This window comes from Hibiscus syriacus, unplaced genomic scaffold (assembly GCF_006381635.1).
Source record: "Hibiscus syriacus cultivar Baekdansim isolate YM2019G1 unplaced genomic scaffold, ASM638163v2 tig00110597_pilon, whole genome shotgun sequence".
In the NCBI taxonomy this organism is placed as follows: domain Eukaryota; kingdom Viridiplantae; phylum Streptophyta; class Magnoliopsida; order Malvales; family Malvaceae; genus Hibiscus; species Hibiscus syriacus.
In genome coordinates this window covers 3,214,894-3,236,161 of record NW_024062795.1, presented here as the reverse complement: position 1 = coordinate 3,236,161, position 21,268 = coordinate 3,214,894, and the positions used below count along the sequence as shown (strand labels likewise).

Here is a 21,268-nt window from a genome sequence, read left to right as displayed (position 1 = left end):
TCTCTCAAGCACCAGAAGTAGTACGACATAAATTAGTAGCAGATAATAGTTAGTAGGTTTGTTAGGTTAAGCTTAGTATCTCTTTTTCATAACAAAATAATAATAATAATAATATTTTAAATTTTATTTAATTTAACAAGAAGATGAATAGAATGATAATTTGATTTCAACGATTTTAAATGATAGTTTAATTTCAACGATTTTAAATGATAAGAGGACTACAATAAAAATATTTAGAGACTTAATAAAATCATTTTAAACCATTAAATATTTTATTTACACCTAACATGTACATTTTAAATTGTAAGGATTTTTACTTTTTAAAAAAAATTAGTAACAATTTCATCTAATTTTTCTTCATTTTAATGATAGTACCATTATTACAAATTTAATTTAATAATAAACATTCAAATCAACCTCAATCACTGTTTAATAATTTTGTCCAAAATTCGACCAATGGGAATAATGAAAAACATAGATGTTAGAGTAAACAATTTAATATTAATTATATTTGATTTGATAATTAATTTATTTGTTTACTACTTATAATTTTTTTTAAACTTATCTTTTTATAAATTGATAAAAGACTATAAAATTTTGGAATTTATTTTGTTCTTTTGAATATTATTTTGAATTTATGTATTCTTATAGGGACCGACTTATTTTCAAAATTAATAGGCATTCAATCCAATATGGGTTTTGACTTCTTCAATTGTAAAGATATTATTCGACTCTCGAACGATTATAATATTGTTTAGATTGAATTTTAAAAAATATAATTTAAATAAATTGAATTATTATCTCTTATTTTAAATTATTCTTCAAATTTTTAGATGTTCTAATTTTACTTTGAAATTGTAAAAAATTCTCACTTTGAATTACTCCCTGAACTTAAAATTTCAATTTTATACCTAAATTATATATTTTTTATTTTAAATTGATCTTTTTCGGATTTTTGAAGATATTTCATCCTAAAACTATTGATATATGTATCAATCACATCCTCGTTAGCCACTAAAGATATAAATAAAAGCTTCCATAATCCAAAAGGAAGTTAAAATGTGTAAATACACTATTTATTATTGCGTTGTGTATGAAAAGCTTATCACTAATTTTGATCATACGATACATTTTTTTACTATAAAATCTGGAATTGTACGGCACACACTGCGGACAAATAATAAAACTTGCAAACAATAAGACAATTATTTTAATTTTATTATTCGACAATAACAATTTAAACCAAAAATTAATTGTGGATCTTTATCAAACCTTTGTCTATACGATTTCATTCCAAATGTAATTTAGGATTCTAATTAACAATATTTATATAAAAGAAAAAATTATATCAGAGTAAATAATATTAGAAATAAATTATCCATAGGATTTGGATATGCACTTGTAAATGATTTGAGGGTAAACAAATTCAAAATTAATGTTTACGACAAATGCAAGAAATTGAAAAGAAGATACTGTATACTTCATTCCATTTTTTATGTTTTTAAAAAGACAAAGTGACAGATAAGCACAAGCATCGGTCAAAAACAAGATAAGAGTAACAGAGAACCATCGAACCAACATCAAATCAAAATACCAACTACAACAACACTTTCATTTCCTAATACCGATTTCGGACCTACACAGCCCAATTATAAACCTTAAACTTAAGACCTCCAGTTGCTATCAGAGTCACCGTACCCTCCCTCACGTCGACCGCCTCCATATCCACCACCACCATATCCTCCACCGTTTCCATATCCACCTCCATCACGACGTCCACCACCACCATATCCTCCTTGGCGACCACCATACCCACCGCCTCCACCCCCGCTGTTGTATCCACCATTTCCACCTCCTCCGCTTCTGCGAGATTGAGCTTCGTTGACGGTAATATTCCTTCCGTCAAGATTTTGACCGTTCATTCCTTCGATAGCGTCCCTCATAGCTTTCTCGTCACGGAAAGTAATGAACCCGAAACCTCTTGATCTTCCAGTCTCACGATCATTAATGATCTATAAAAAGCAAATAAATAATCAATTAAGTGAACAAAATCACAAAAAGAAAATCAAAATAAAAGAATTTTTTTTCGAATCGATCAATCTTCGGCCCACGGCGATGAAGAAAGAACGTACCGGCTCTAGAATTAAAAGAGAACAGTAACAAGAAGAGTACCAAGTAACAACAAGTAGCAGTAACACAAAAGAACAGATCAAGGATCACAGATCATAGACATGGAAGGCCCAATTCGGGTCGGATCGAGTCAGATCTGGAGCCCAATCTCAGCAACAAACGGACCTTCGATTCAACAATTTCACCAAAGGTACTAAAGGCTTCTTCAAGGGCCCGGTCGTCGGTGGCCCATGCGAGCCCTCCGACAAAGCACCGGAACTCAACATCGGCTGCGGCCATGATGGAAAATTCTAAAAACAAGTAAAATTAAAGGGAACAAAGAGATATATGAAGGGAGATACTTTGGAGAAGGCTGCGAGTGAATATACAACAGGCCTAAACCATGGTTTTATAGAGAGGGTGTGGGGGTTGAACTAGGGTTAAATGGACCTGGATACAGCGAATTACGGTTAGTTAACCATGGTTAAAACTACGATGGCCCTGAATAGTAGGACAGGCCCCAGCGTGTGAACTGGGGAATTGTTAAAAATAAACTATGGTTAGTTATGTGGTGACCTAGTCGGTAGTGGTGCCAGCAGTCACGTGATCCCTGAGTTGTTGAAAAATGCTTTAGAAAATATCTATCATACTTCAAAAATATCTCTCTCACTCTGATTGATTGATTGCCTTTTGCGTCCACTTGGCACCGAATGTTGTGGCGTTTAAGTCGGTTCTATGTTGTTTGGGCTGAAAGACCAAAACGGCCCAATATAGGTATCGTTTTCTATTACCAGATTAATAAAAAATAAAAAAAAATATTTATTTGTATTTAAATTCAATAATATAAATCTTATGAAATTTTAAATAATTTTTTAATTTAATTAAAATCAGATAATCACTGAAATAATACAATTTTAAGTAGAAACAAATGTCTTAATAAAATATTAAAACCCAAGGTACTAGAGAGTCGATTTAAAGCGTTTTACCTTGATCAGAATACTGTATTACATTTTTTTTCATCTTAGTTGGGTTGGGCCTAAGTTATGTGTAGCATTTAGGGTTTAAAGACGGCCTAAAAGGCTGCTGAGTAGTTTAGCCTCAAAACTCAACTATTTGTCTGTCCACTAACCACTATATCTTACGTTTACATTGCATCTTCTCCATAGGCATTGTTTCCCACTTTTTTATTTTAAACTACGTCATTAAAAATTAACTATTTTATTTTTATAAAAACACTCTTAAATTTGAATTTGTAAAAAATTTCCAGTCAATTAATATAATATGATACAACTCAACAATGATGACAAGCAGTAAATTACCAGTACCAAAGTACACAACTATTTCATATCACTACTTAAGATTCTTTACCTCTCTATATTTTCAGTAAACTATTTTAAATGATTTTTTTTAAAAAAAAATCGAGGTCGAATAATTTATAATCATGGTTGTATTATCAAATCAAAATAAGAATAAAATTAAAGGTAAAGTATTGGGATTTGCCTGATTATAAGATGATGCTTTGTTGAGTTTTAAAATATTAAAATTTATAAAACAATCCTTTGGTTATAGGATACTTTTTTGTTGAGTCTTTCGACTATTAAAAGTTACATAATGATCATGTGATTATTCATATGTTCTAAACCCGTCCTTTTTAGTTAAAAAATTGATGGGCTTTTAAACTGGATATTAACTTATTAATTAAGATATGATAAAATCTGATCTCATAATTATTTGAGTTGTATTTTGTGGACCAACTCTCTATTTATATCGTCGAGTCAATGCTTGAAATATTATGAAGTTGAACTAGTAATTGAAAGCAACAGTGGTTCAAGTAGATATCATTAAAATATAATTTTATAAAATTTCAACCAACATGTTAACATTAAACTTATACGATCTTTAATTTTTTAACAAAAATGACGACTTTGAAATATATGAATAGTCGAGTGATCATTTTATAATTTTTAATAGTCAGTAGATTCAACAAAATAACGTCATATAATCAAACGACTATTTTATAATTTTTAATAATCATTCGACTTAATAAAATAATATTTTATAATCGAAAGGTAATTTGTATACTTTATCCTAAAATTAAATATGGTTGTGAAAGACTGAAATAGACGTCAGAGTGTACTATACTTTGAGTTTGATGTTTGTACGTTACTTGAAGCGATGAACACGTTTGGTTTGGTTTGGTTTGGTTTGGTTTGGCGGGAATTATAAGGATTATTATTTTTGCTTTAGGAAGAGACAAAACTTATCCACCTTTCTGTTTCTGACCATTTGTGTGTGTGTACTATTAATCATACACATATCATTGTTACCATTGGGTTTGTGTTTACTCAAAGATTCCATGGATTTCATATCATTGTTTCCATTGGGTTTGTGTTTACTCAAAGACTCCATGGATTACATACTTAGAGTAACTTTAAAGGTTCACCATCTTTATCCAATTCTCCATATCTATTTTTTCAAGAAAATAAAGGAGACACGCTCATAAATTTTGAATTTAATACATAAAATAATACGAAAAATATTAAAATGAAAAAAAAAACTGTTTTTAGTATTTTTTATAATTATGTGTCTTATTATTAAAATTATTTACGAATTAAAAACCTTCATGATAATTAATAAGTTGTTTTTTTATGTTAAAAATTTGATTATTTGGTTTGTAACAAAAGTAAAGCATGGGTGATGAGTGAGAGTGTAAAATGAAATTCAATAATATTTTTTAACGGACAGTTGATAATAATTGAGATTTGCCTTGCCTGCTATCATCAATGGTCTTCTTCACCCCAATATTACAATTATGTGTCTTTTATTAGTTGTCTTGGACCTGGTTGATAATAATTATGTGTCTTTTAATAGTCCTTCGATTCTCGCACTTTCTCCTTTTATATAAATATTACAATTGCACATAAACTGAAACGTACCGAGTCACCCAATAGTTAAAAGAAAAAAATAAATTTTATTTTTATAGGAGATTTTAGATTTGAGCAGTTACGTCTGATACATTAAATATGTTTTATCAATGATTAAGAAATATTATAAACAAATAATACATTATAATCATCATAGACTATAAAAAATTACTCATAAACTTTAATCAAAATTATAATTTAATATGAATTTTAAAATATAGAGTAAAGTACACAAGTAGTCACTGACTATATAACATTGTTTTATTAAGCCTTTTTAACTATTAAAAGTTATAAAACAGTCTTCTGACTATTCATATATTCCAAAGTCGTCCATTTCCCATTAAAAAAATTCACTCTCGTCTGAGTTGGACATTAAGTTGGTGATTAAGATATGAAAAAAATCATTTTTTAATGATATCTATCGGCACCGTTGTTGCTTTCAAATACTGACCCAACATAATGTAAATAGAGATTTCATCAACAAAATACCGTTAAAACGAATTTGAGATCATATTTTATCATATTTCAGTCAACAAGATAACGCCTATTTTAGACGAGCGCCATTTCTTTAATGAAAAAGAATGAGTTTGAACTATATGAATAATCGAGTGACTATTTTATAACTTTTAATAGTTAAAAGAATCAATAAAATAACATCTTATAGTTAAGATATTATCTTATAACTTTTAATAATAATGAGATTCAATAAAATAATCATATAGTCAAATATATTTTTGTACTTTACCCATAAATATAATATATATAAAATTTTAATTTGAATTCGACTGAAGACTGTAAACATAAAACTCATGCTTTAGGTGTGTGCTGTATGCAGCTGAACTGAATACGTGTTAGACAACATATTTCAATACCATCTCATAATGCTTTAGGTGTGTGCTGTATGCAACTGTACTTTTTACTTGCTCCCTTAAATATATCGATTGTTGATTAGCAGCCACGTTCCCAGTGCATCAACACTTATTTTAATATTTTAAATTGTGTTTCGGTTGAATTAATGTAATAATTTAGAAAAGAAAAATTATACATGATGTTGAGTAGCATAACTTGTCTCTTGAATTAGTAAGTTTTATAGAGGATAATTTATACACTCCACCCACCGAAAAAATATATATCTTTTACACGTTTTCGATTCGACTTAAATTTTTTAAATTATAAATCTGACCTGATACAATCTTATATGATATAAAATAAAGATTTAATTAAATAATACAATAGAGACATTGTGTACTATAATAATTATGTATAAATTTATTTAAAGAAATTATATTGTTAACTTCAAGTCAGATCGGAGTTCTTTAACTCTCCACCTCAACTCAGTCCAACCCAACCTCATTCCTTTATATAAATTTGACCCAACCGGATTCGAGCTAATTTTTTTTTTAAATTTTTTTGACCTGATTAGTTTTGATCGGATCAAAATCCATTAGTTTCACATTAAATTACAATCCCAGTATAATTTAGTTGAAACGAATTTACATAAAACCCATTGGAAAACATATTCTCTGAAAAAGAAAACAAAGTGAACAACATAAAACTCAGAGGTTGAGTTCACCTCAAAATAATTATTCCAGTAAATAAGCTCATAATTTAAGAAATAATTAAAAAGGACCATATTCGAATGATAATTAAAAGGAATAAACAAAACAAAACATCGTAATCTACCGACAACTATAATGGAGAGTTAATCGAGTGTTAACTAATATTTTATCTATAGAGGGAATTTTTTGCCCCATAATGAAACGTTGGGGCTTAAAATACTCTATAAAAAAGTATAAGAGGTAAAATGATTATTTTGATAAATATTGGAGGCTATTTTTGACATTATGCTTAATATTATACGAGAAACACCTATAATTATTGTTAGGGGTGCTTAATGAGTTGAGCAGTTCAAACTCGACTCAACCAATACTTGGTTAAAACTCGACTCGAAATCTTAACGAGTTGAGTCGAACAAAGTCTAACTTGACTCAATAAGTTTACGAGCAACTCAATAGTTTTTTTTAGCCCTTAGGGGTGGTGTCTGTATCCGAAAAATTGAGGGAGAGAAGACTACGGTGGTTTGGGTATGTCCTTAGGCGACAACCGTCGGATGCGGTCAGGAGAGTAGAGTCCATTACAGTAGACGGTGCCAGAAGGAGATGACGACCAAGGCGAAAGTGGGAAGACTGCTTGAGATCTGATTTTAAGGATTTAGCCCTTACCGAGGACATGACCTCTGATAGGAATGTATGGAGATTTAAGACCAGGGTAGCCGAGTAATGTGTGTCACTTCCATAGGGTGTATCATCTCTGTCTTCTTTTAATGCCTTTGTAGTAATTTCCATTACTTCGACTTTTATACGTTTCTGTCATTGGATTTTATAAATGCTTAGAACTATGGTAGCGGAGTAATGTTGCCTTAGATTTAAGTTCTAACCCATTTGACTTTATTCCTCCTCGTAGCTAGCTATTCGTTGACTTCTGCGTATCATTCTCTTCATGTTTCCTCTGTTTAAATTTAGTCAGGTCTTATGTTTCTGTCTATATGCAGAGATTTTTACGCAGAGATTTATTTACAGGGATTTACTTCCCATAACAGACTCGCATATTAAGACTGTATAGGAAGACAATTCAACTATTTTTTTCCTTCATGCATTGCATTTTTATCTTTATTTTTAATTTTGTTACTGTCGGAGGTCTTCCATGGAAGCTTCTCTCAACCTGGCGTTGGGGGCAACCTACTACCCTACCTTCCCCTTATCCCATTGCATATGAGAATAGGGTTTTGTTGTTGTTGTTGTCAATAGTTTTTTTTTAATATATTTTTTTAACTTTGTAATTTGGTGATTGCAGTAAACAATGAATGGAGAGAAGAAATGTTCATTTCTTTATTTTGAGGATTGATGATGTGTTGTTGATTTTTTTTAAAAAAAATGTTTTCAATATGTTAGTTTTTTTTGTGGCTTGCTATTTGGTTTTAATATGTTAGTTTGATATATTTGTGAATTGTTTTTTTGGAGTTTAGACTTTGAAATTGTTTCATACACCCTTTTAATATTTTTTTTGTTAAATTCGTTGATTTATGTTTATATTAAGCTCTATACAATATTAATAATTTTACCTATTGTTAAAAAAAACAAGGTAAAAAATTTGGTGAGTTTAACAAACAACGAACCACGAGTCGAGCCGAGCAACAAGTATTTTTAACGAGCACGAGTTGAGTAAAATTTTAATTAGTTTAACGAGAAACGAGTCGAGTCAAGCAATAATTTTTTTTAATGAGCACGAGTCGAGCATTGTCTAAATCATGATCGACTTGCTTGATAAACACTTCTGATTATTATATATAATTAGATTGAAGATTTATATTTCTTGTATTAAGCATATTATAATGAACTTCTTTTTTAACAAAGCTAAATAAAAATAAAATCTTCTTTTATTTTTGTTTATATTTTAAGTTTTACTATAATTCACTAAGCTACACCTTATTTAAATAATGCTACACTGAACTGCACTTATATAATAGTATATTGACTAAAACTAAGCTTTAGTGTTCTAAGTTTTTTTTAATGATTTGATTGATTATAAGATTGTAATACCCCCAACCCGTACCCGACTCGGATACGAGTCCGAGGTGTCACATTGACTAGTCAAAGTATATACTTTTATAAAAAACCATAGAAAATTTAAAACTTTTTCTTTTCAATAAAGTAATTCTTTTATATGACAATACATACTTTACAAAATATTTTCGATCTGAACGTTGCACAGAGGTATGCTGCTTTAAGAATTCGAAGCTTGATCTTCTGACTTTTCACACCTACGTGTAAAACACTTACACGCTAAGTCATAGACTTAGTGAGACATGTAAAGGCACAATGTGACCTAACAAATACATGCAGTTGTCATATAATACATATCATAATTACATACTTATAGAATCAATCATATAATATGACTACAAAACACAACAATAAATGAATAATTACTATGATCATATCATACATAACCACATAGCATTTCATATAACCATTACCCATATGCATTTGTTACTATTATTATCATATGATCCTAACTTATCACTTATACATGTCACATATCACATATACCATTTCCAGAGAAACACATATATCATTATATCAAATTATGTTTTCTTTTCAAAGCCCATGCACACTATTGAGAACTTAAGGTATGTGAGTACATAAAGGTTGTGCACTATGCTGTCACCACAGCTCATATAAATTCCACTAGGGGTGCGTAGAATTTGTCCCCAAGGACCACGTAGATGTCCCGAAGGACCACTATGCCCCGAAGGATCGCGTAGACTCGACTCTTGGCATGCCAACTATACCTATAGCTCTCATAACACATGACATGGGCATTATCTTTTACCTCATTACACATTCATATATTCATATCACATAGTTCTTTCACATAGCTCTTTATCACATTTCATATGATCACATAGTCACGTAGTTTACTTTCACGTAGCATTTTCCATGAAATTCACATTATTCATCCTTTTCACACATGGTCACATCACATATACCTTTTTCTCATATGCATATAACATATTTTTTTCTTATCTTTTAACATATATTACATATGCATATAATCTTATGTCTTATTATCAATATCTAATCTATCTTATTATACTAACATATCATGTAACATTCTAATAGAAGCACATATGAGTCATATTATTTTCATATATATTTTATCATATATTTCATGATCACATGACCTATTATCATAATACAGGCATTTACATAGTTCACACATAAAAATGCATTCAACAATTAAACATATGCATTTACTCATATACCATACATCTAACACCATATCACTACATGTTTATGCTTTAATACTTATATCATCATATAATATCAGAATTGGACTCATCGCAAGTCTTAATTCCTTAACATAACGTACACTTACTATCATGTACTCACTTGGTCTCAATGAACCCTCTTAAACTCTTATTTCCGTTGCGTATCTTACTCTGTCGACCTATCCGAACTTTGCTTTTGATCGATGTCTACACAATCATATATATATATGCTATCAGTATCCAATTAATATACTTTAATATATCATTCCATAGACTAAATAACGATTTATTTCATTTCCCATTGAAGTGCATCGGTGCATTCTACAGTGCATCGATGCATTATTTAATAGGTGCATCGATGCACTACCATGCATCGATACACAATTTACATTTGATGTTTCCATTTTAAGGGGATGCATCGATGCACTCCTCATGCATCGATGCACCAACTGTACTCGATGTTTATTTATTTGAGAGTGCATCGATGCACATTGAAGATGCATCGAGGCACACAATCCAGAAATTACATTTTGAGCCCGAAAATTCTTACTTTGACCTCAAATTCTACTTATTAACCCCTCATTATGCCTTAAAACTTATCTATACATGTATAAACCTTCTTATAACACTATAACACTTCATCATCTCACATAATTCACCATGGTTCTTGAATCAAATAATTGCATCTAATTTTTACACGTGTTCTTAATTCAATTATATCCCCTCTAACTTCTTAATTAACACTTTGACAAGTCAAATCCATCTTTAGAACTTCAAAAACCTTTCCATAGCAAAAGTTCATTTCTCAACCCTTAATCAAATATCCTTTCTAATTCTCTCCTTTTGGTGTTTTAAGCTTATATAAGCTTTCTTTAAGCTTATAACACTCAAAGAATAAAACACAACTCAAATATTCAAGAATTGACCATCAAAATTAAAACTCACCTTTGAGGCTTAAGCATGAACACACGGGAAGAAGAAAGAAAGAAGAAAAAGAAGAGTTCCAGATAACTCTCCAAACCCACGTGTTTCATTCTTATAAAAGGGAGAAAATATCTTTTAAGCTAACATTACCATAATGCCCTTATAATCCTTTCATATATTTACCCTTTCATCCAATAATGGAATATTCCTATTAAAATTCTTGAACTTTCAATTTTTCCTAAATTGATCCCCAAATTTTAAAAATTCACATTTTTATCACTAACCCTGATTCCAGGATGTTACAAAGATAGTATTTATTTATATTTTTTAATCAATAATAACGTAGACATGCCCTGTAAACACAATTGCTGAAATTTGAGACCTTAAGAAAAAATAATACTTCTTTTTAACTATTAAGATCACTCAATGAATTCAACATCTTTTAAGTTAGACAAAAAAATCCCTCTAAATATCCACATCATTTTCAAATTCTAAGAATTACTAACTTCAAATCATCAAAAAAACGTCGATCTAAGTATTGTCATCTATTTTTATTTGTATTATATTTTATTTGATTTTTTTATTTAGTTCTAAATAAATACCCTTATATTTTGATTTATTCCTTTATGTATATTCTTAAAACGTTATTTTTTTTGCTTTTGCAACACAGTTTTGTTTATCATGTTTCACATTCCTCATAGTTTATATCTTAATCAGAAAATGTCAATGATCTTATATAATAAGATTTATTTCACGTTAGGATATCGATACATTTAAAATCGTTTGTGAAAATTTGTCATATAAGTTCTCTTACTTTCCACACATTGAATAATATAACATCTAAATTTAAATAAAGACATAAATATTATTGATAGTTGCTAAGCTTTTATGAAAGATGAAACATATATTTAAAAGAATATTTTGATTTTTGACGCCCTATGAGTTTTCATATTGAAATTTTGTTGTCTTTGTTATATTTTATTTTTTGTTTAGTGAAAAACATAATTTTATTTCGAAAGATTAAGAATTCAAATTTAATAAAATAATGTGGATGTGTCGACCGGAGTAACTTGTTGAACAATCAATATAAATAGAAAACAACAAAGGTACTACGGCAGCAATGCTGCCGCGGGTGCTAAAAATTGAGCAATGATGGTGGAACTTTGAGGCGAGGGCGGCGCAGCTAGCCTATCTCAACAGGGCAAAAAGTCTTTTCTTGGTATAAAATTTGGGTCGTAATCTACTTTCACATGGGGGCATTTAAAATGTTTAAAACTGATATTTGTCTTCAAAGGGGGAGGTTAGTTACTTGGAAACATGGAAATTCAATTTCGGTACAACTTGCTTGCCCCTACTTGTTTTTTTTCCTTTCTATTCTCTTTCTTAAAATCCCTCCACCACAAGCAACCATTCCGGTCCATATTTGAAGTAAAAGTGATATGAAAAACAAGCCATGGAAAATACGTGCATGATATAATTTCGTTGTCTTAAAATCAAAATTCATGAAACATATGTTTTTATTATACTTCCAAAGATATTTTTGGAGAATGGTATATTTATTCAAGATTTAATTAATGTCCTATACTTATTAAGTGATTACAATGTCACGATTATATGTATGATAATCTCATGTGATTTATATGAATCAAACCTTCTCCGACCTATGTAATCATTTTATTTAAGTAAGCCTACAACATAGATGGATGTATGTGACTTCATATGGGAGTAATTACAAACTCATTATTTGGGAAAAGTTACAAATTTATTTTAATTTGTTAAAGGAAACAAAAAAATTGCATACTTAATTTTTTTTATAACAGTGTATTAAAATTTTAGATCCCTATTTTTTAATTTTTAGATCCATCTATGAATAATCATCGTCGTCATTGGTCTAATATCAATCGTCTTATAATCCGAATATTTATATCATAAAAAATTAAAAGAAATGATTTTTTTTCTCTCTCTCTCATCTTCTTCTACCTATATTTTTTTCTTCTCATTAATCACAACGAGTCTCTATCAATTACGACTCTCCATCTATATTAAAAGAAATAGATTTCAACAATCACCAAATAAATTTATTTTTCATCTATATGTTTTAAAAATAGTTTTGTTACCCACGTTGTCTAAATTCTAATATTGTGAGGGAAAAGATCCCATTATCATAGTTTAGTCAAAGGTACTATACTTACGAAGCAGGGGACCTGAATAAGAGGCAGGCATTTTCCCCCTTACTGTTGGTTTGTTAGTTGGGTTTTGTCTTTTATCTTATTTATTTATTTTGAATAATAGTAAAAATTATATGCATTTCATGTTACTGTTCTTTTTAAATAAATAAATAAATATTTGTTCGGATGAATCGAAAAGGAATGCACGTAGTTGTAAAGTGAATTATCAAATCCAACGCTAACAATTAGTTACTATTAAGGGTAAACTATATAAATGATCCCTGAACTTTTATAGTGCTTACATTAAGGGTAAACTATATAATTTGAGCAACACTGCTTAAACTCGAAGAATATAACACAGCTTAAAGTCCAGATCACAGATTTCAGGAAATGCTTCCTTGGTGAAGTGTCCACTGGGGGTAAATCTCTGAGTTGTTTGATACAGTACATGAGGTAGAGATGTTAGTAAAAATTAGTGCAAAATAAGTAGCACTGACAAGATAAATAAAAGAATAAATTGAATATTTTTTAAAATATTGTGTTAAATTAGTCTTGAAAGTAAATTTATTTCAACTGAGGTAATTATTATATTGGACGATATCTTGTGAGATTAGCATACTTTTTAAAAAAAAAACATATACCCGAAGTTTGAAGTGTACGGCGATGATATCCCTATTCTCAAGATCTAGAACTATAAAATAAATTTTAAAAAGTAAACAAAACATGTTGGTGATCTGACAATGCTGATATCCTTGATATTTATAGGTTGAATTCAGGAGAAAATAAATAATTAGCTTCACATTAAGGCTGAATTTATGCCGCAAAAATAAATGTATTAATAATTGCTGTAACTACCAAATTTTATGATTAAATGTTTCAAATCATACATGGATTACAGCTGTAGTAAATTTAGATTTAAATAATCAACAGAAATTATAGTTGTGATTAATAAAAAAAATATTTACAGCAAGAAAACCGTTTTAAAAATTAAATTAATGGAAAGAAATAATTTATAAATAGTTGCATTAGGGAGATCAAATTGAATAAAATATGAAATTGAGAGAATAAATTATAAATAGGTAAATTTATTATCAAAAAGAGAACTTGAAGTTTCACATGCATTCTTAGAGCATGTGGTTCAAATTTAATTAAAATAGACTTAAAATAGAGTAATATAAGGAACAAGTAAGACCAAATTATAAAACTATCAAATACTTAACTAAAGCTAAATACCAAATTTAACGTGGCTTTAATATTCAAATTTTTAGTTAAATTCAAAGTTCAAACTATTAATTTGAATTGACGGGAACAATTCAAACCACTCTAATAATTCAAAATTAAAAAGTAATACTCTAAGTTATGGTGTGCAAATTTAGATATCGGATCCGATCCGAAAATTGAAATATCAAAAAATTTGGACACATAAAATAGTGATATGTATTCGATCCGGAATAATCATATATCTAAATTTTTGGATAAAATATCCATATCCAAATATAAAATTAAATTTGACAAAAAATTAATTTTAAATTTTATTTTTTGTGGGTTAATGTAACTTATTCGATATCTCTACTATATTATATATATATATATTTAACTACTCACACACAATAAATAATTTAAAATCATAATTTTTATTGGTTAGAGCTTTAATGAGTTAGCGACATACTCATTTATTGGGTTAAAGGGTATACAAAGTTTAAAAGCCTAATTTTTTTTTGGATTTTTTAAATTAAAATTTATCCGATTATCATAAATTTTGGGTAAATTAATCATTTATTAAATAAATTATCAATTTTGGTCCGTTTTAGTACCTAAATTTTTAATTTTTTCAAAACCATACTCAAAGTTTATTTTTTGTTTCATTTTAATACCCGCCATTAAAAACTTAATGTGCTTAGTACATAAACTATTAGTTTTGATATGTTTTATTACCTAAATTTTTTTTTAAAAAAAAATCAAAACTTAAATATGATTTAGATACTAAACATGTTTTGAAACCTAGACTTTCATTTTTTTAACTTAATGACGGGGTATTAAAATAAAACAAAAACTAAAGTAGATATGATTTTGAAAAAAATTAAAGTATATGTACTAAAACGAATCAAAACTGGTAGTTTAGATATTAAATGCATGATTTATCTTAATTTTTTAAGATATCCGATCTAAATTATTCAAAAATCAAAAAATAAATCAAATATTTAAATTTTCAAATCGGATTAATGTACCAACTGATCAAATCTTTTTACATACCCCTACTCTACACATACCTATTACCTCCACAATAATCATAAATTCATTTATTACAAAAATTGGAGATTTAGGATCTATTTTTAATTTTTTATTCATATTCTTACCCTAGGAAAAGCCAACAAAAGTGTTGAACTTGAAAACAAATTGGGTGGCCTAAGTGTTTGAATAAGGGAAGCAAAGTCATCTTTTGCTTCAATAAACCCAACGGAGCACCCACGGTGCAATAAATTCGGTTTTTAAATTGATTTAATAAGTAAAAATTTGATCAAATCAATTATAATAATAAAAATGAATTTGCATGTAATTAAATTAATTGTGCCGATAAATAATCAATTATGAATTTAAGATAAAATCAAATGATATCATTTTGATTTGATTAAACTTAAAGCACTCAATTAATTTATAAGAATAACAAATTAATCGGTTGTTTCAATTTTAATTTTTTTCCAATCAAACCGATTATATTAATGCTTTATATAATTATGTATTTTTATTAGATTCAATGGAGTATATTAATAACAATTCATTGTCTTAATAAAATAATCTTATTTTGAATAGACTGTTCTATTTGAAAATATATTCTCATTTAATTATTATTAATGATAATTATTTAAATGATATCTGATATCTACAAATACCGGGTATTCTCATAATAACTAATTAATTAACTTACATAATCGAGTTTTTCTTTTATTAGGATGAATTTTAAATTAAAACACAAAACAACAACAAAAACAAAACAACATAAACTAAATCCTAAACAAAGAAACAAGAGAAGCCCCTGAAGACAATATAGGGCAGTGCTGTAAGTTTTGTTTGTTCTTTCTAAAGCTTAGTCGGGATGCCGGAGTTCAGACAAAACTCGTACCGGCACCGTAATTGTCTCTGTTTTCAGACCATAATCAAAATGCCTCCAGTTTAAATTTTACCCCACTGTAATATATTTATATATATTTACCTCAATCAATTTTTTTTGGTGGAGCAAGGAAAGGGAAAGAGATAGAGTGAAAAGTGCATCACTTGAGTTTTTGACCGGCCTCCTTCTCCTACCTCTAGAATTATTGATTAATTAAATCAACATTAGTACTTTTTATTTATTAATACAACTTTTCTCCCCTTCTTTTCTGTCTCTTACCGCCCTTTTGTCAACTGAAGGATTTAGAGAGAGAGAACAAAAAGTAGGTAGAGAGAGCAAAAAAAGACAGCCAAGAAGGAGGAGAAGTTGATACAGATTGGTTACCAACAGTTTTGAAGAATTTTCTTCTAAAAAAAATTAGAGCTTTGGTGCATCAACGTAAGAGCTTTTTCTAGACAATTCTTTTTTCTTTGGAGGGTTTGAGGCTTCAAAAAGAGAAAGAAAGTAGCTGCCTCTTTCTTTGTTCCTTTAAAAGTGGGGTTTTTGGGGTCAAATTTTCATTTCATGTATTAAGAGTAGAGAGAAAGGGGCAGAAAAAGAGAAGAAATTAGAATGCTTTGATGATTGGGGGATAGACTCCATGAGCCATGGTGGATCAGCGTAGCATAGGAGTAGTAGCTTTGTTACATCTCTTGTTGTTGCTGTTATTTCAGTTTACATTTGAGCAACAAGTGCAGCAGCAGCGGCGGCTGAGTTCAGGCATTGAGTTTACTGCTTTGTTTGAACTCAGATCCTCTTTGGGGCTTAGAAGCAGAGACTGGCCTAGAAAAGTCGACCCTTGTACCACTTGGAACGGTATTACATGTGAGAATGGCAGTGTTACTTCCATTAACATTTCCGGGTTTAGAAGAACAAGGGTTGGCAGACAAAACCCGCAGTTCGCCGTGGATTCGCTCGCGAATTTTACTCGTTTGGTTTCCTTCAATGCCTCTAGATTCTTGCTTCCTGGTTCTATCCCAGATTGGTTTGGCCAAAGGCTGTTGACATTGCAAGTGTTGGATCTCAGGTCTTGTAATGTCTCAGGTGTTATACCTTTGAGTATTGGTAATTTGACTAATTTAACTAGTCTATACTTGTCCGATAATAGGCTGACCGGACAGATTCCTTCGACTTTGGGTCGGTTGTTAAGCCTTTTACGTCTTGATCTTTCCAAGAATTTGCTCACTGGATCTATTCCATCATCACTTTTTTCACTAAGGAATTTAACAAGACTTGACATTTCCTCGAATAACTTAACGGGGTCAATTCCTTCTGGCATTGGATCGCTTTCAAAGCTACAAAGTCTGAATCTTTCAAGCAATCTTTTAACGTCTTCAATACCTGCACAACTCGGGAACCTTGATAGCTTGGTTGACCTTGATCTCAGAAGCAATGGTTTGTCAGGATCAGTGCCACCAGATCTTAGAGGGCTAAGGAATTTGCGGAGAATGGTCCTGGGGAACAATGGTCTCATAGGGTCTCTGCCGGCCGAGTTGTTCCCTGCCCCAAGTCAGTTGCAAGTTATAGTTCTGACAAACAATAGTTTCAATGGCACTGTTCCTGAAGTATTATGGTCAATACGTGAGCTGAACCTGCTCGATATCTCTCAGAATAATTTTACAGGACAGCTGCCTAATTCTACTTTGAATGATAATGCCACTGCTGCAGTACTTAACATTTCACAGAACAAGTTTTATGGAGGTCTCACAACTGTACTTCGAAGGTTTAGGTCTATTGACTTGTCTGGAAACTATTTTGAAGGCATGGTTCCGGACTATGTGCAGGACAATGTGTTTCTTAGTACTAACTGTCTCCAAAATGTGTCAAGCCAGAGGACTTTAATGCAATGTGTAACATTCTATGCTGAGAGGGGCCTGAGTTTTGATAATTTCGGACGCCCAAATTCCACAGAACCTCCAGCATCTGAAAGAGGAAGCAGCAACAGAAGGACAATAATATTGGCTGCTGTCTTGGGAGGATCTGGGCTTGTTGCGCTACTAATCCTGTTGCTATTGCTGGTCCAATGTGTCCTTAAAAGGAGGAGCACAAGGAATCATAGAGGAGTTGACATGGGAGCGGTTCCTGCTAGACAAGCACCTCCTTCACCGGGAGTCGAAATTAATTTTTCGAGTCTAGGTGATCTATTTACCTACCAGCAACTTCTTGAAGCCACTGGTGATTTTAATGATGCAAACCTCATCAAGCACGGTCATTCTGGTGATCTCTTCAGGGGTATCTTAGAAGGCGGGCTTCCTGTTGTCATCAAAAGGATTGATTTGCAGTCAATTAAAAAGGAAGTGTACCTTTCGGAATTGGAGTTCCTTAGTAAAGTTTCACATCCACGAATTGTTCCTCTATTGGGACATTGTTTAGAGAGAGAGAATGAGAAATTCTTGGTTTATAAATATATGCCAAATGGGGACTTGTCAAGTTCGTTGTACAGGAAAAACAATCCGGAGGATGATAGTTTACAGTCATTAGATTGGATAACAAGATTGAAAATTGCTATAGGAGCCGCAGAAGGCCTATCTTATCTGCATCACGAATGCACACCACCTCTTGTCCACAGGTATTTTTGCAGCTTCTCGTTTTATGCTTAAACTGCCTTCGGTTGCTGCATGATGCTTTTCTTATGCATATCATAACTTCTTTGTGAATGGAATATCGAGAAACTGAAAAATACTTGCAGTGACATGTTTTCTTTTTATTGTTAAAGAGATGTTCAAGCTAGCAGTATACTTCTCGATGATAAATTTGAAGTTAGAATGGGGAGCCTGAGCGAGGTCTGCGCTCATGAAGGTGATGGTCATCAAAACAGAATCACACAATTACTGCGGTTGCCACAGTGAGTATTCTGTACAATTGTATATATTTATAGATGTTCTCAGAATGTGAATTATATACATAGATGAATATTTGTAGATCACCTAATATGTTAGTTGAACGAGTTCTTGCATGTTGATTGTGATATATCACTTTTTTGGCTTCTTTCTTATGCAATTTTTTATTGAAATCCCCCTGGCTTCCCGCACTTAATTTTTTTAGCTAAACGAAGCTGAGGATTAAAATGTCTCATAGTTTTCGGATGGAGAATATAATTCAACAGTGTGGTACTTCTACGTTGTTCTATGTTTTAGCTAGAAACAACGGACTAATAGAACACGGTCTCATGAATGAGCTTTTAGACACTTAAGTCCACCTATGTTTCTTACTTGCTTGGTTCTGAGATTTACTTCTTTCTTTTCCCCTGCATATTTTTCTGCACACAAGCGTGTTTCCTTGACTCGAAAGGATAAACCCAAGTTCGGGTTTTAATATCTGATGCAGTAGAGTTCTGGCATTTACATGTTAAATAAAAATGTTATGTTTTGATATGGATCAATAATACATGCGTATTGAGATGTTTCAATCTGTAGCAATGCCATTTCCAGGCACATATGCATCGAGAAGTAATTAGCAAATAGCATTTAAAACTTTTCCGTCTTCATTTCCTCTTCATGGATTTTATTACCGTTTCAAACGAAATGTCCGAGTTGTATTTATTGCTTTCTATGCTTGTTTAATTGATGAAGGTTGTAATGTGGTTCTATTCTTTGTTGCGTGCAGGTCATCTGAACAAGGTTCTTTAGGTATGTGCACATTTCGCTTGTAAAAATTCGCGAATATTTATTTCTCAGTTGTTATCTCCGAATACATTGCACTTTAGCTCCAACATGGTCATTGCATGTATTAGCCCGTTTTACTAATAAGCAACCAGTTTCATTCTAGGTTCGCGTCTGGCTATCATTCTACCACAAAAATCAACCACTCTTTCCTTCCTCACGCCCCCACTTTTTATTAGATCGGCAGCGTATTGTTTTGATATGCTTACTCAGTTAGAATTACCGAATAAATACATAATTACTCATTCTAGGACCAAAAAGATGTACATGGATAATCTTCGTAAATTTGCCTGACCTTACCTAACAGGGTGATTTCCAAAGACGAGCAAAGCTTAAGAGTGTAGAATTACCTTTACAACTCTTTTCATCAAATCTGAAAGCTTTTCTGAATTTCTTTTTATTTTGTACAACGGGCAGGTTCGTCTACAGCAATATGTGCCTACGATGTTTACTGCTTCGGGAAAGTTTTACTTGGGTTGGTAACCGGTAAGATGGACATCGGTGTATCGAGTGATGCCCAGATGAAGGAATGGTTAGAACAAACACTACCATGCATCAGTATATATGAAAAGGAACTTGTGACTAAAATTTTGGACCCATCTCTTCTTGTGGATGACGATCTGTTGGAGGAAGTTTGGGCCATGGCCATTGTTGCGAGGTCTTGTCTTAATTCGAAACCTTCAAGACGGCCACCGATGAGATATATTCTCAAAGCTTTGGAAAATCCTTTGAGGGTGGTTAGGGAAGATACTTCAAGTTCAGCAAGGCTTAGAACAACCTCGTCTAGAGGATCATGGAATGCTTCTGTTTTTGGTAGCTGGCGTCAAAGCTCTTTGAACGTAGCTATTAATCCTGCAGCCTCCACTACTAGAGCTGAAGGGGGAAGTAGTTTCAAGCACTCAGTTACAACGGGTTCGCAGGGAAGCGCTCAGAATGGTGGAGGTGACCATTCATCCTCACGTAGACGGCATTCAAGGGAGATATGCCCGGAGCAACCTGAACCACAACAAGATATAGAACGGCAGGATCACTACTAGCAGAGAGGTTAAATTTGTTTACAATTCTTTCATAATAAGACGACAGGCTTCCCATTGGAGTGCCTGCTTTGGTTGAGCACCCGATGAAGCTCTTCATAGGTAAATAGGATTTCCAAGGTGATATTTTGCATCGCATCGGAAGGGCTCCGTCGGTCCCGTGGACATTGTGATAGGGGCGCCATTGACAAGTAGTTGGTTCGATTTTTTTTGACAGCTTGTTTCAGGGTAAAAGCAAGCTACGATTTTTATGTGATTTGAGCATGTGTTTGTGGTCCTTTTGTGAAATGTAAATTGTAATTGTCTAGGATTGCTTCATTCAGATAAGAGTTTCAGCTGTTCAGGAAAAAACTGACATGACAATCAACAAGAGATTCTTTTGGGCATTTCAATTGGGAAATATAGAAGTAGCTGAGAAAGAGTGGCAATGTTTGGTGCGAGTCGTGTGTTATAGTATATGCGTGTATC

General features: G+C 31.4%; 2 protein-coding genes across 2 annotated transcripts; one reads left to right on the top strand and one right to left on the bottom strand.

Annotated features, from left to right (window-relative positions):
- Positions 1 to 1,587: 1,587 nt before the first annotated feature.
- Positions 1,588 to 2,463, bottom strand: LOC120134464 (glycine-rich RNA-binding protein GRP1A-like). Its single transcript, XM_039150902.1, has 2 exons — positions 2,296 to 2,463; positions 1,588 to 2,012 (listed from the first exon to the last, which is right to left on the bottom strand). Exons 1-2 carry the CDS (start codon positions 2,407 to 2,409, stop codon positions 1,665 to 1,667), a joined length of 462 nt encoding a protein of 153 aa, XP_039006833.1. The 5' UTR covers positions 2,410 to 2,463; the 3' UTR covers positions 1,588 to 1,664.
- A 13,860-nt stretch (positions 2,464 to 16,323) lies between these two features.
- Positions 16,324 to 20,935, top strand: LOC120134457 (probable LRR receptor-like serine/threonine-protein kinase At2g16250). Its single transcript, XM_039150898.1, has 4 exons — positions 16,324 to 18,673; positions 18,821 to 18,949; positions 19,711 to 19,733; positions 20,184 to 20,935. The coding sequence occupies exons 1-4, from the start codon at positions 16,713 to 16,715 to the stop codon at positions 20,801 to 20,803; spliced, it is 2,733 nt and encodes a 910-aa protein (XP_039006829.1). The 5' UTR covers positions 16,324 to 16,712; the 3' UTR covers positions 20,804 to 20,935.
- The last annotated feature ends 333 nt before the right edge of the window (positions 20,936 to 21,268 follow it).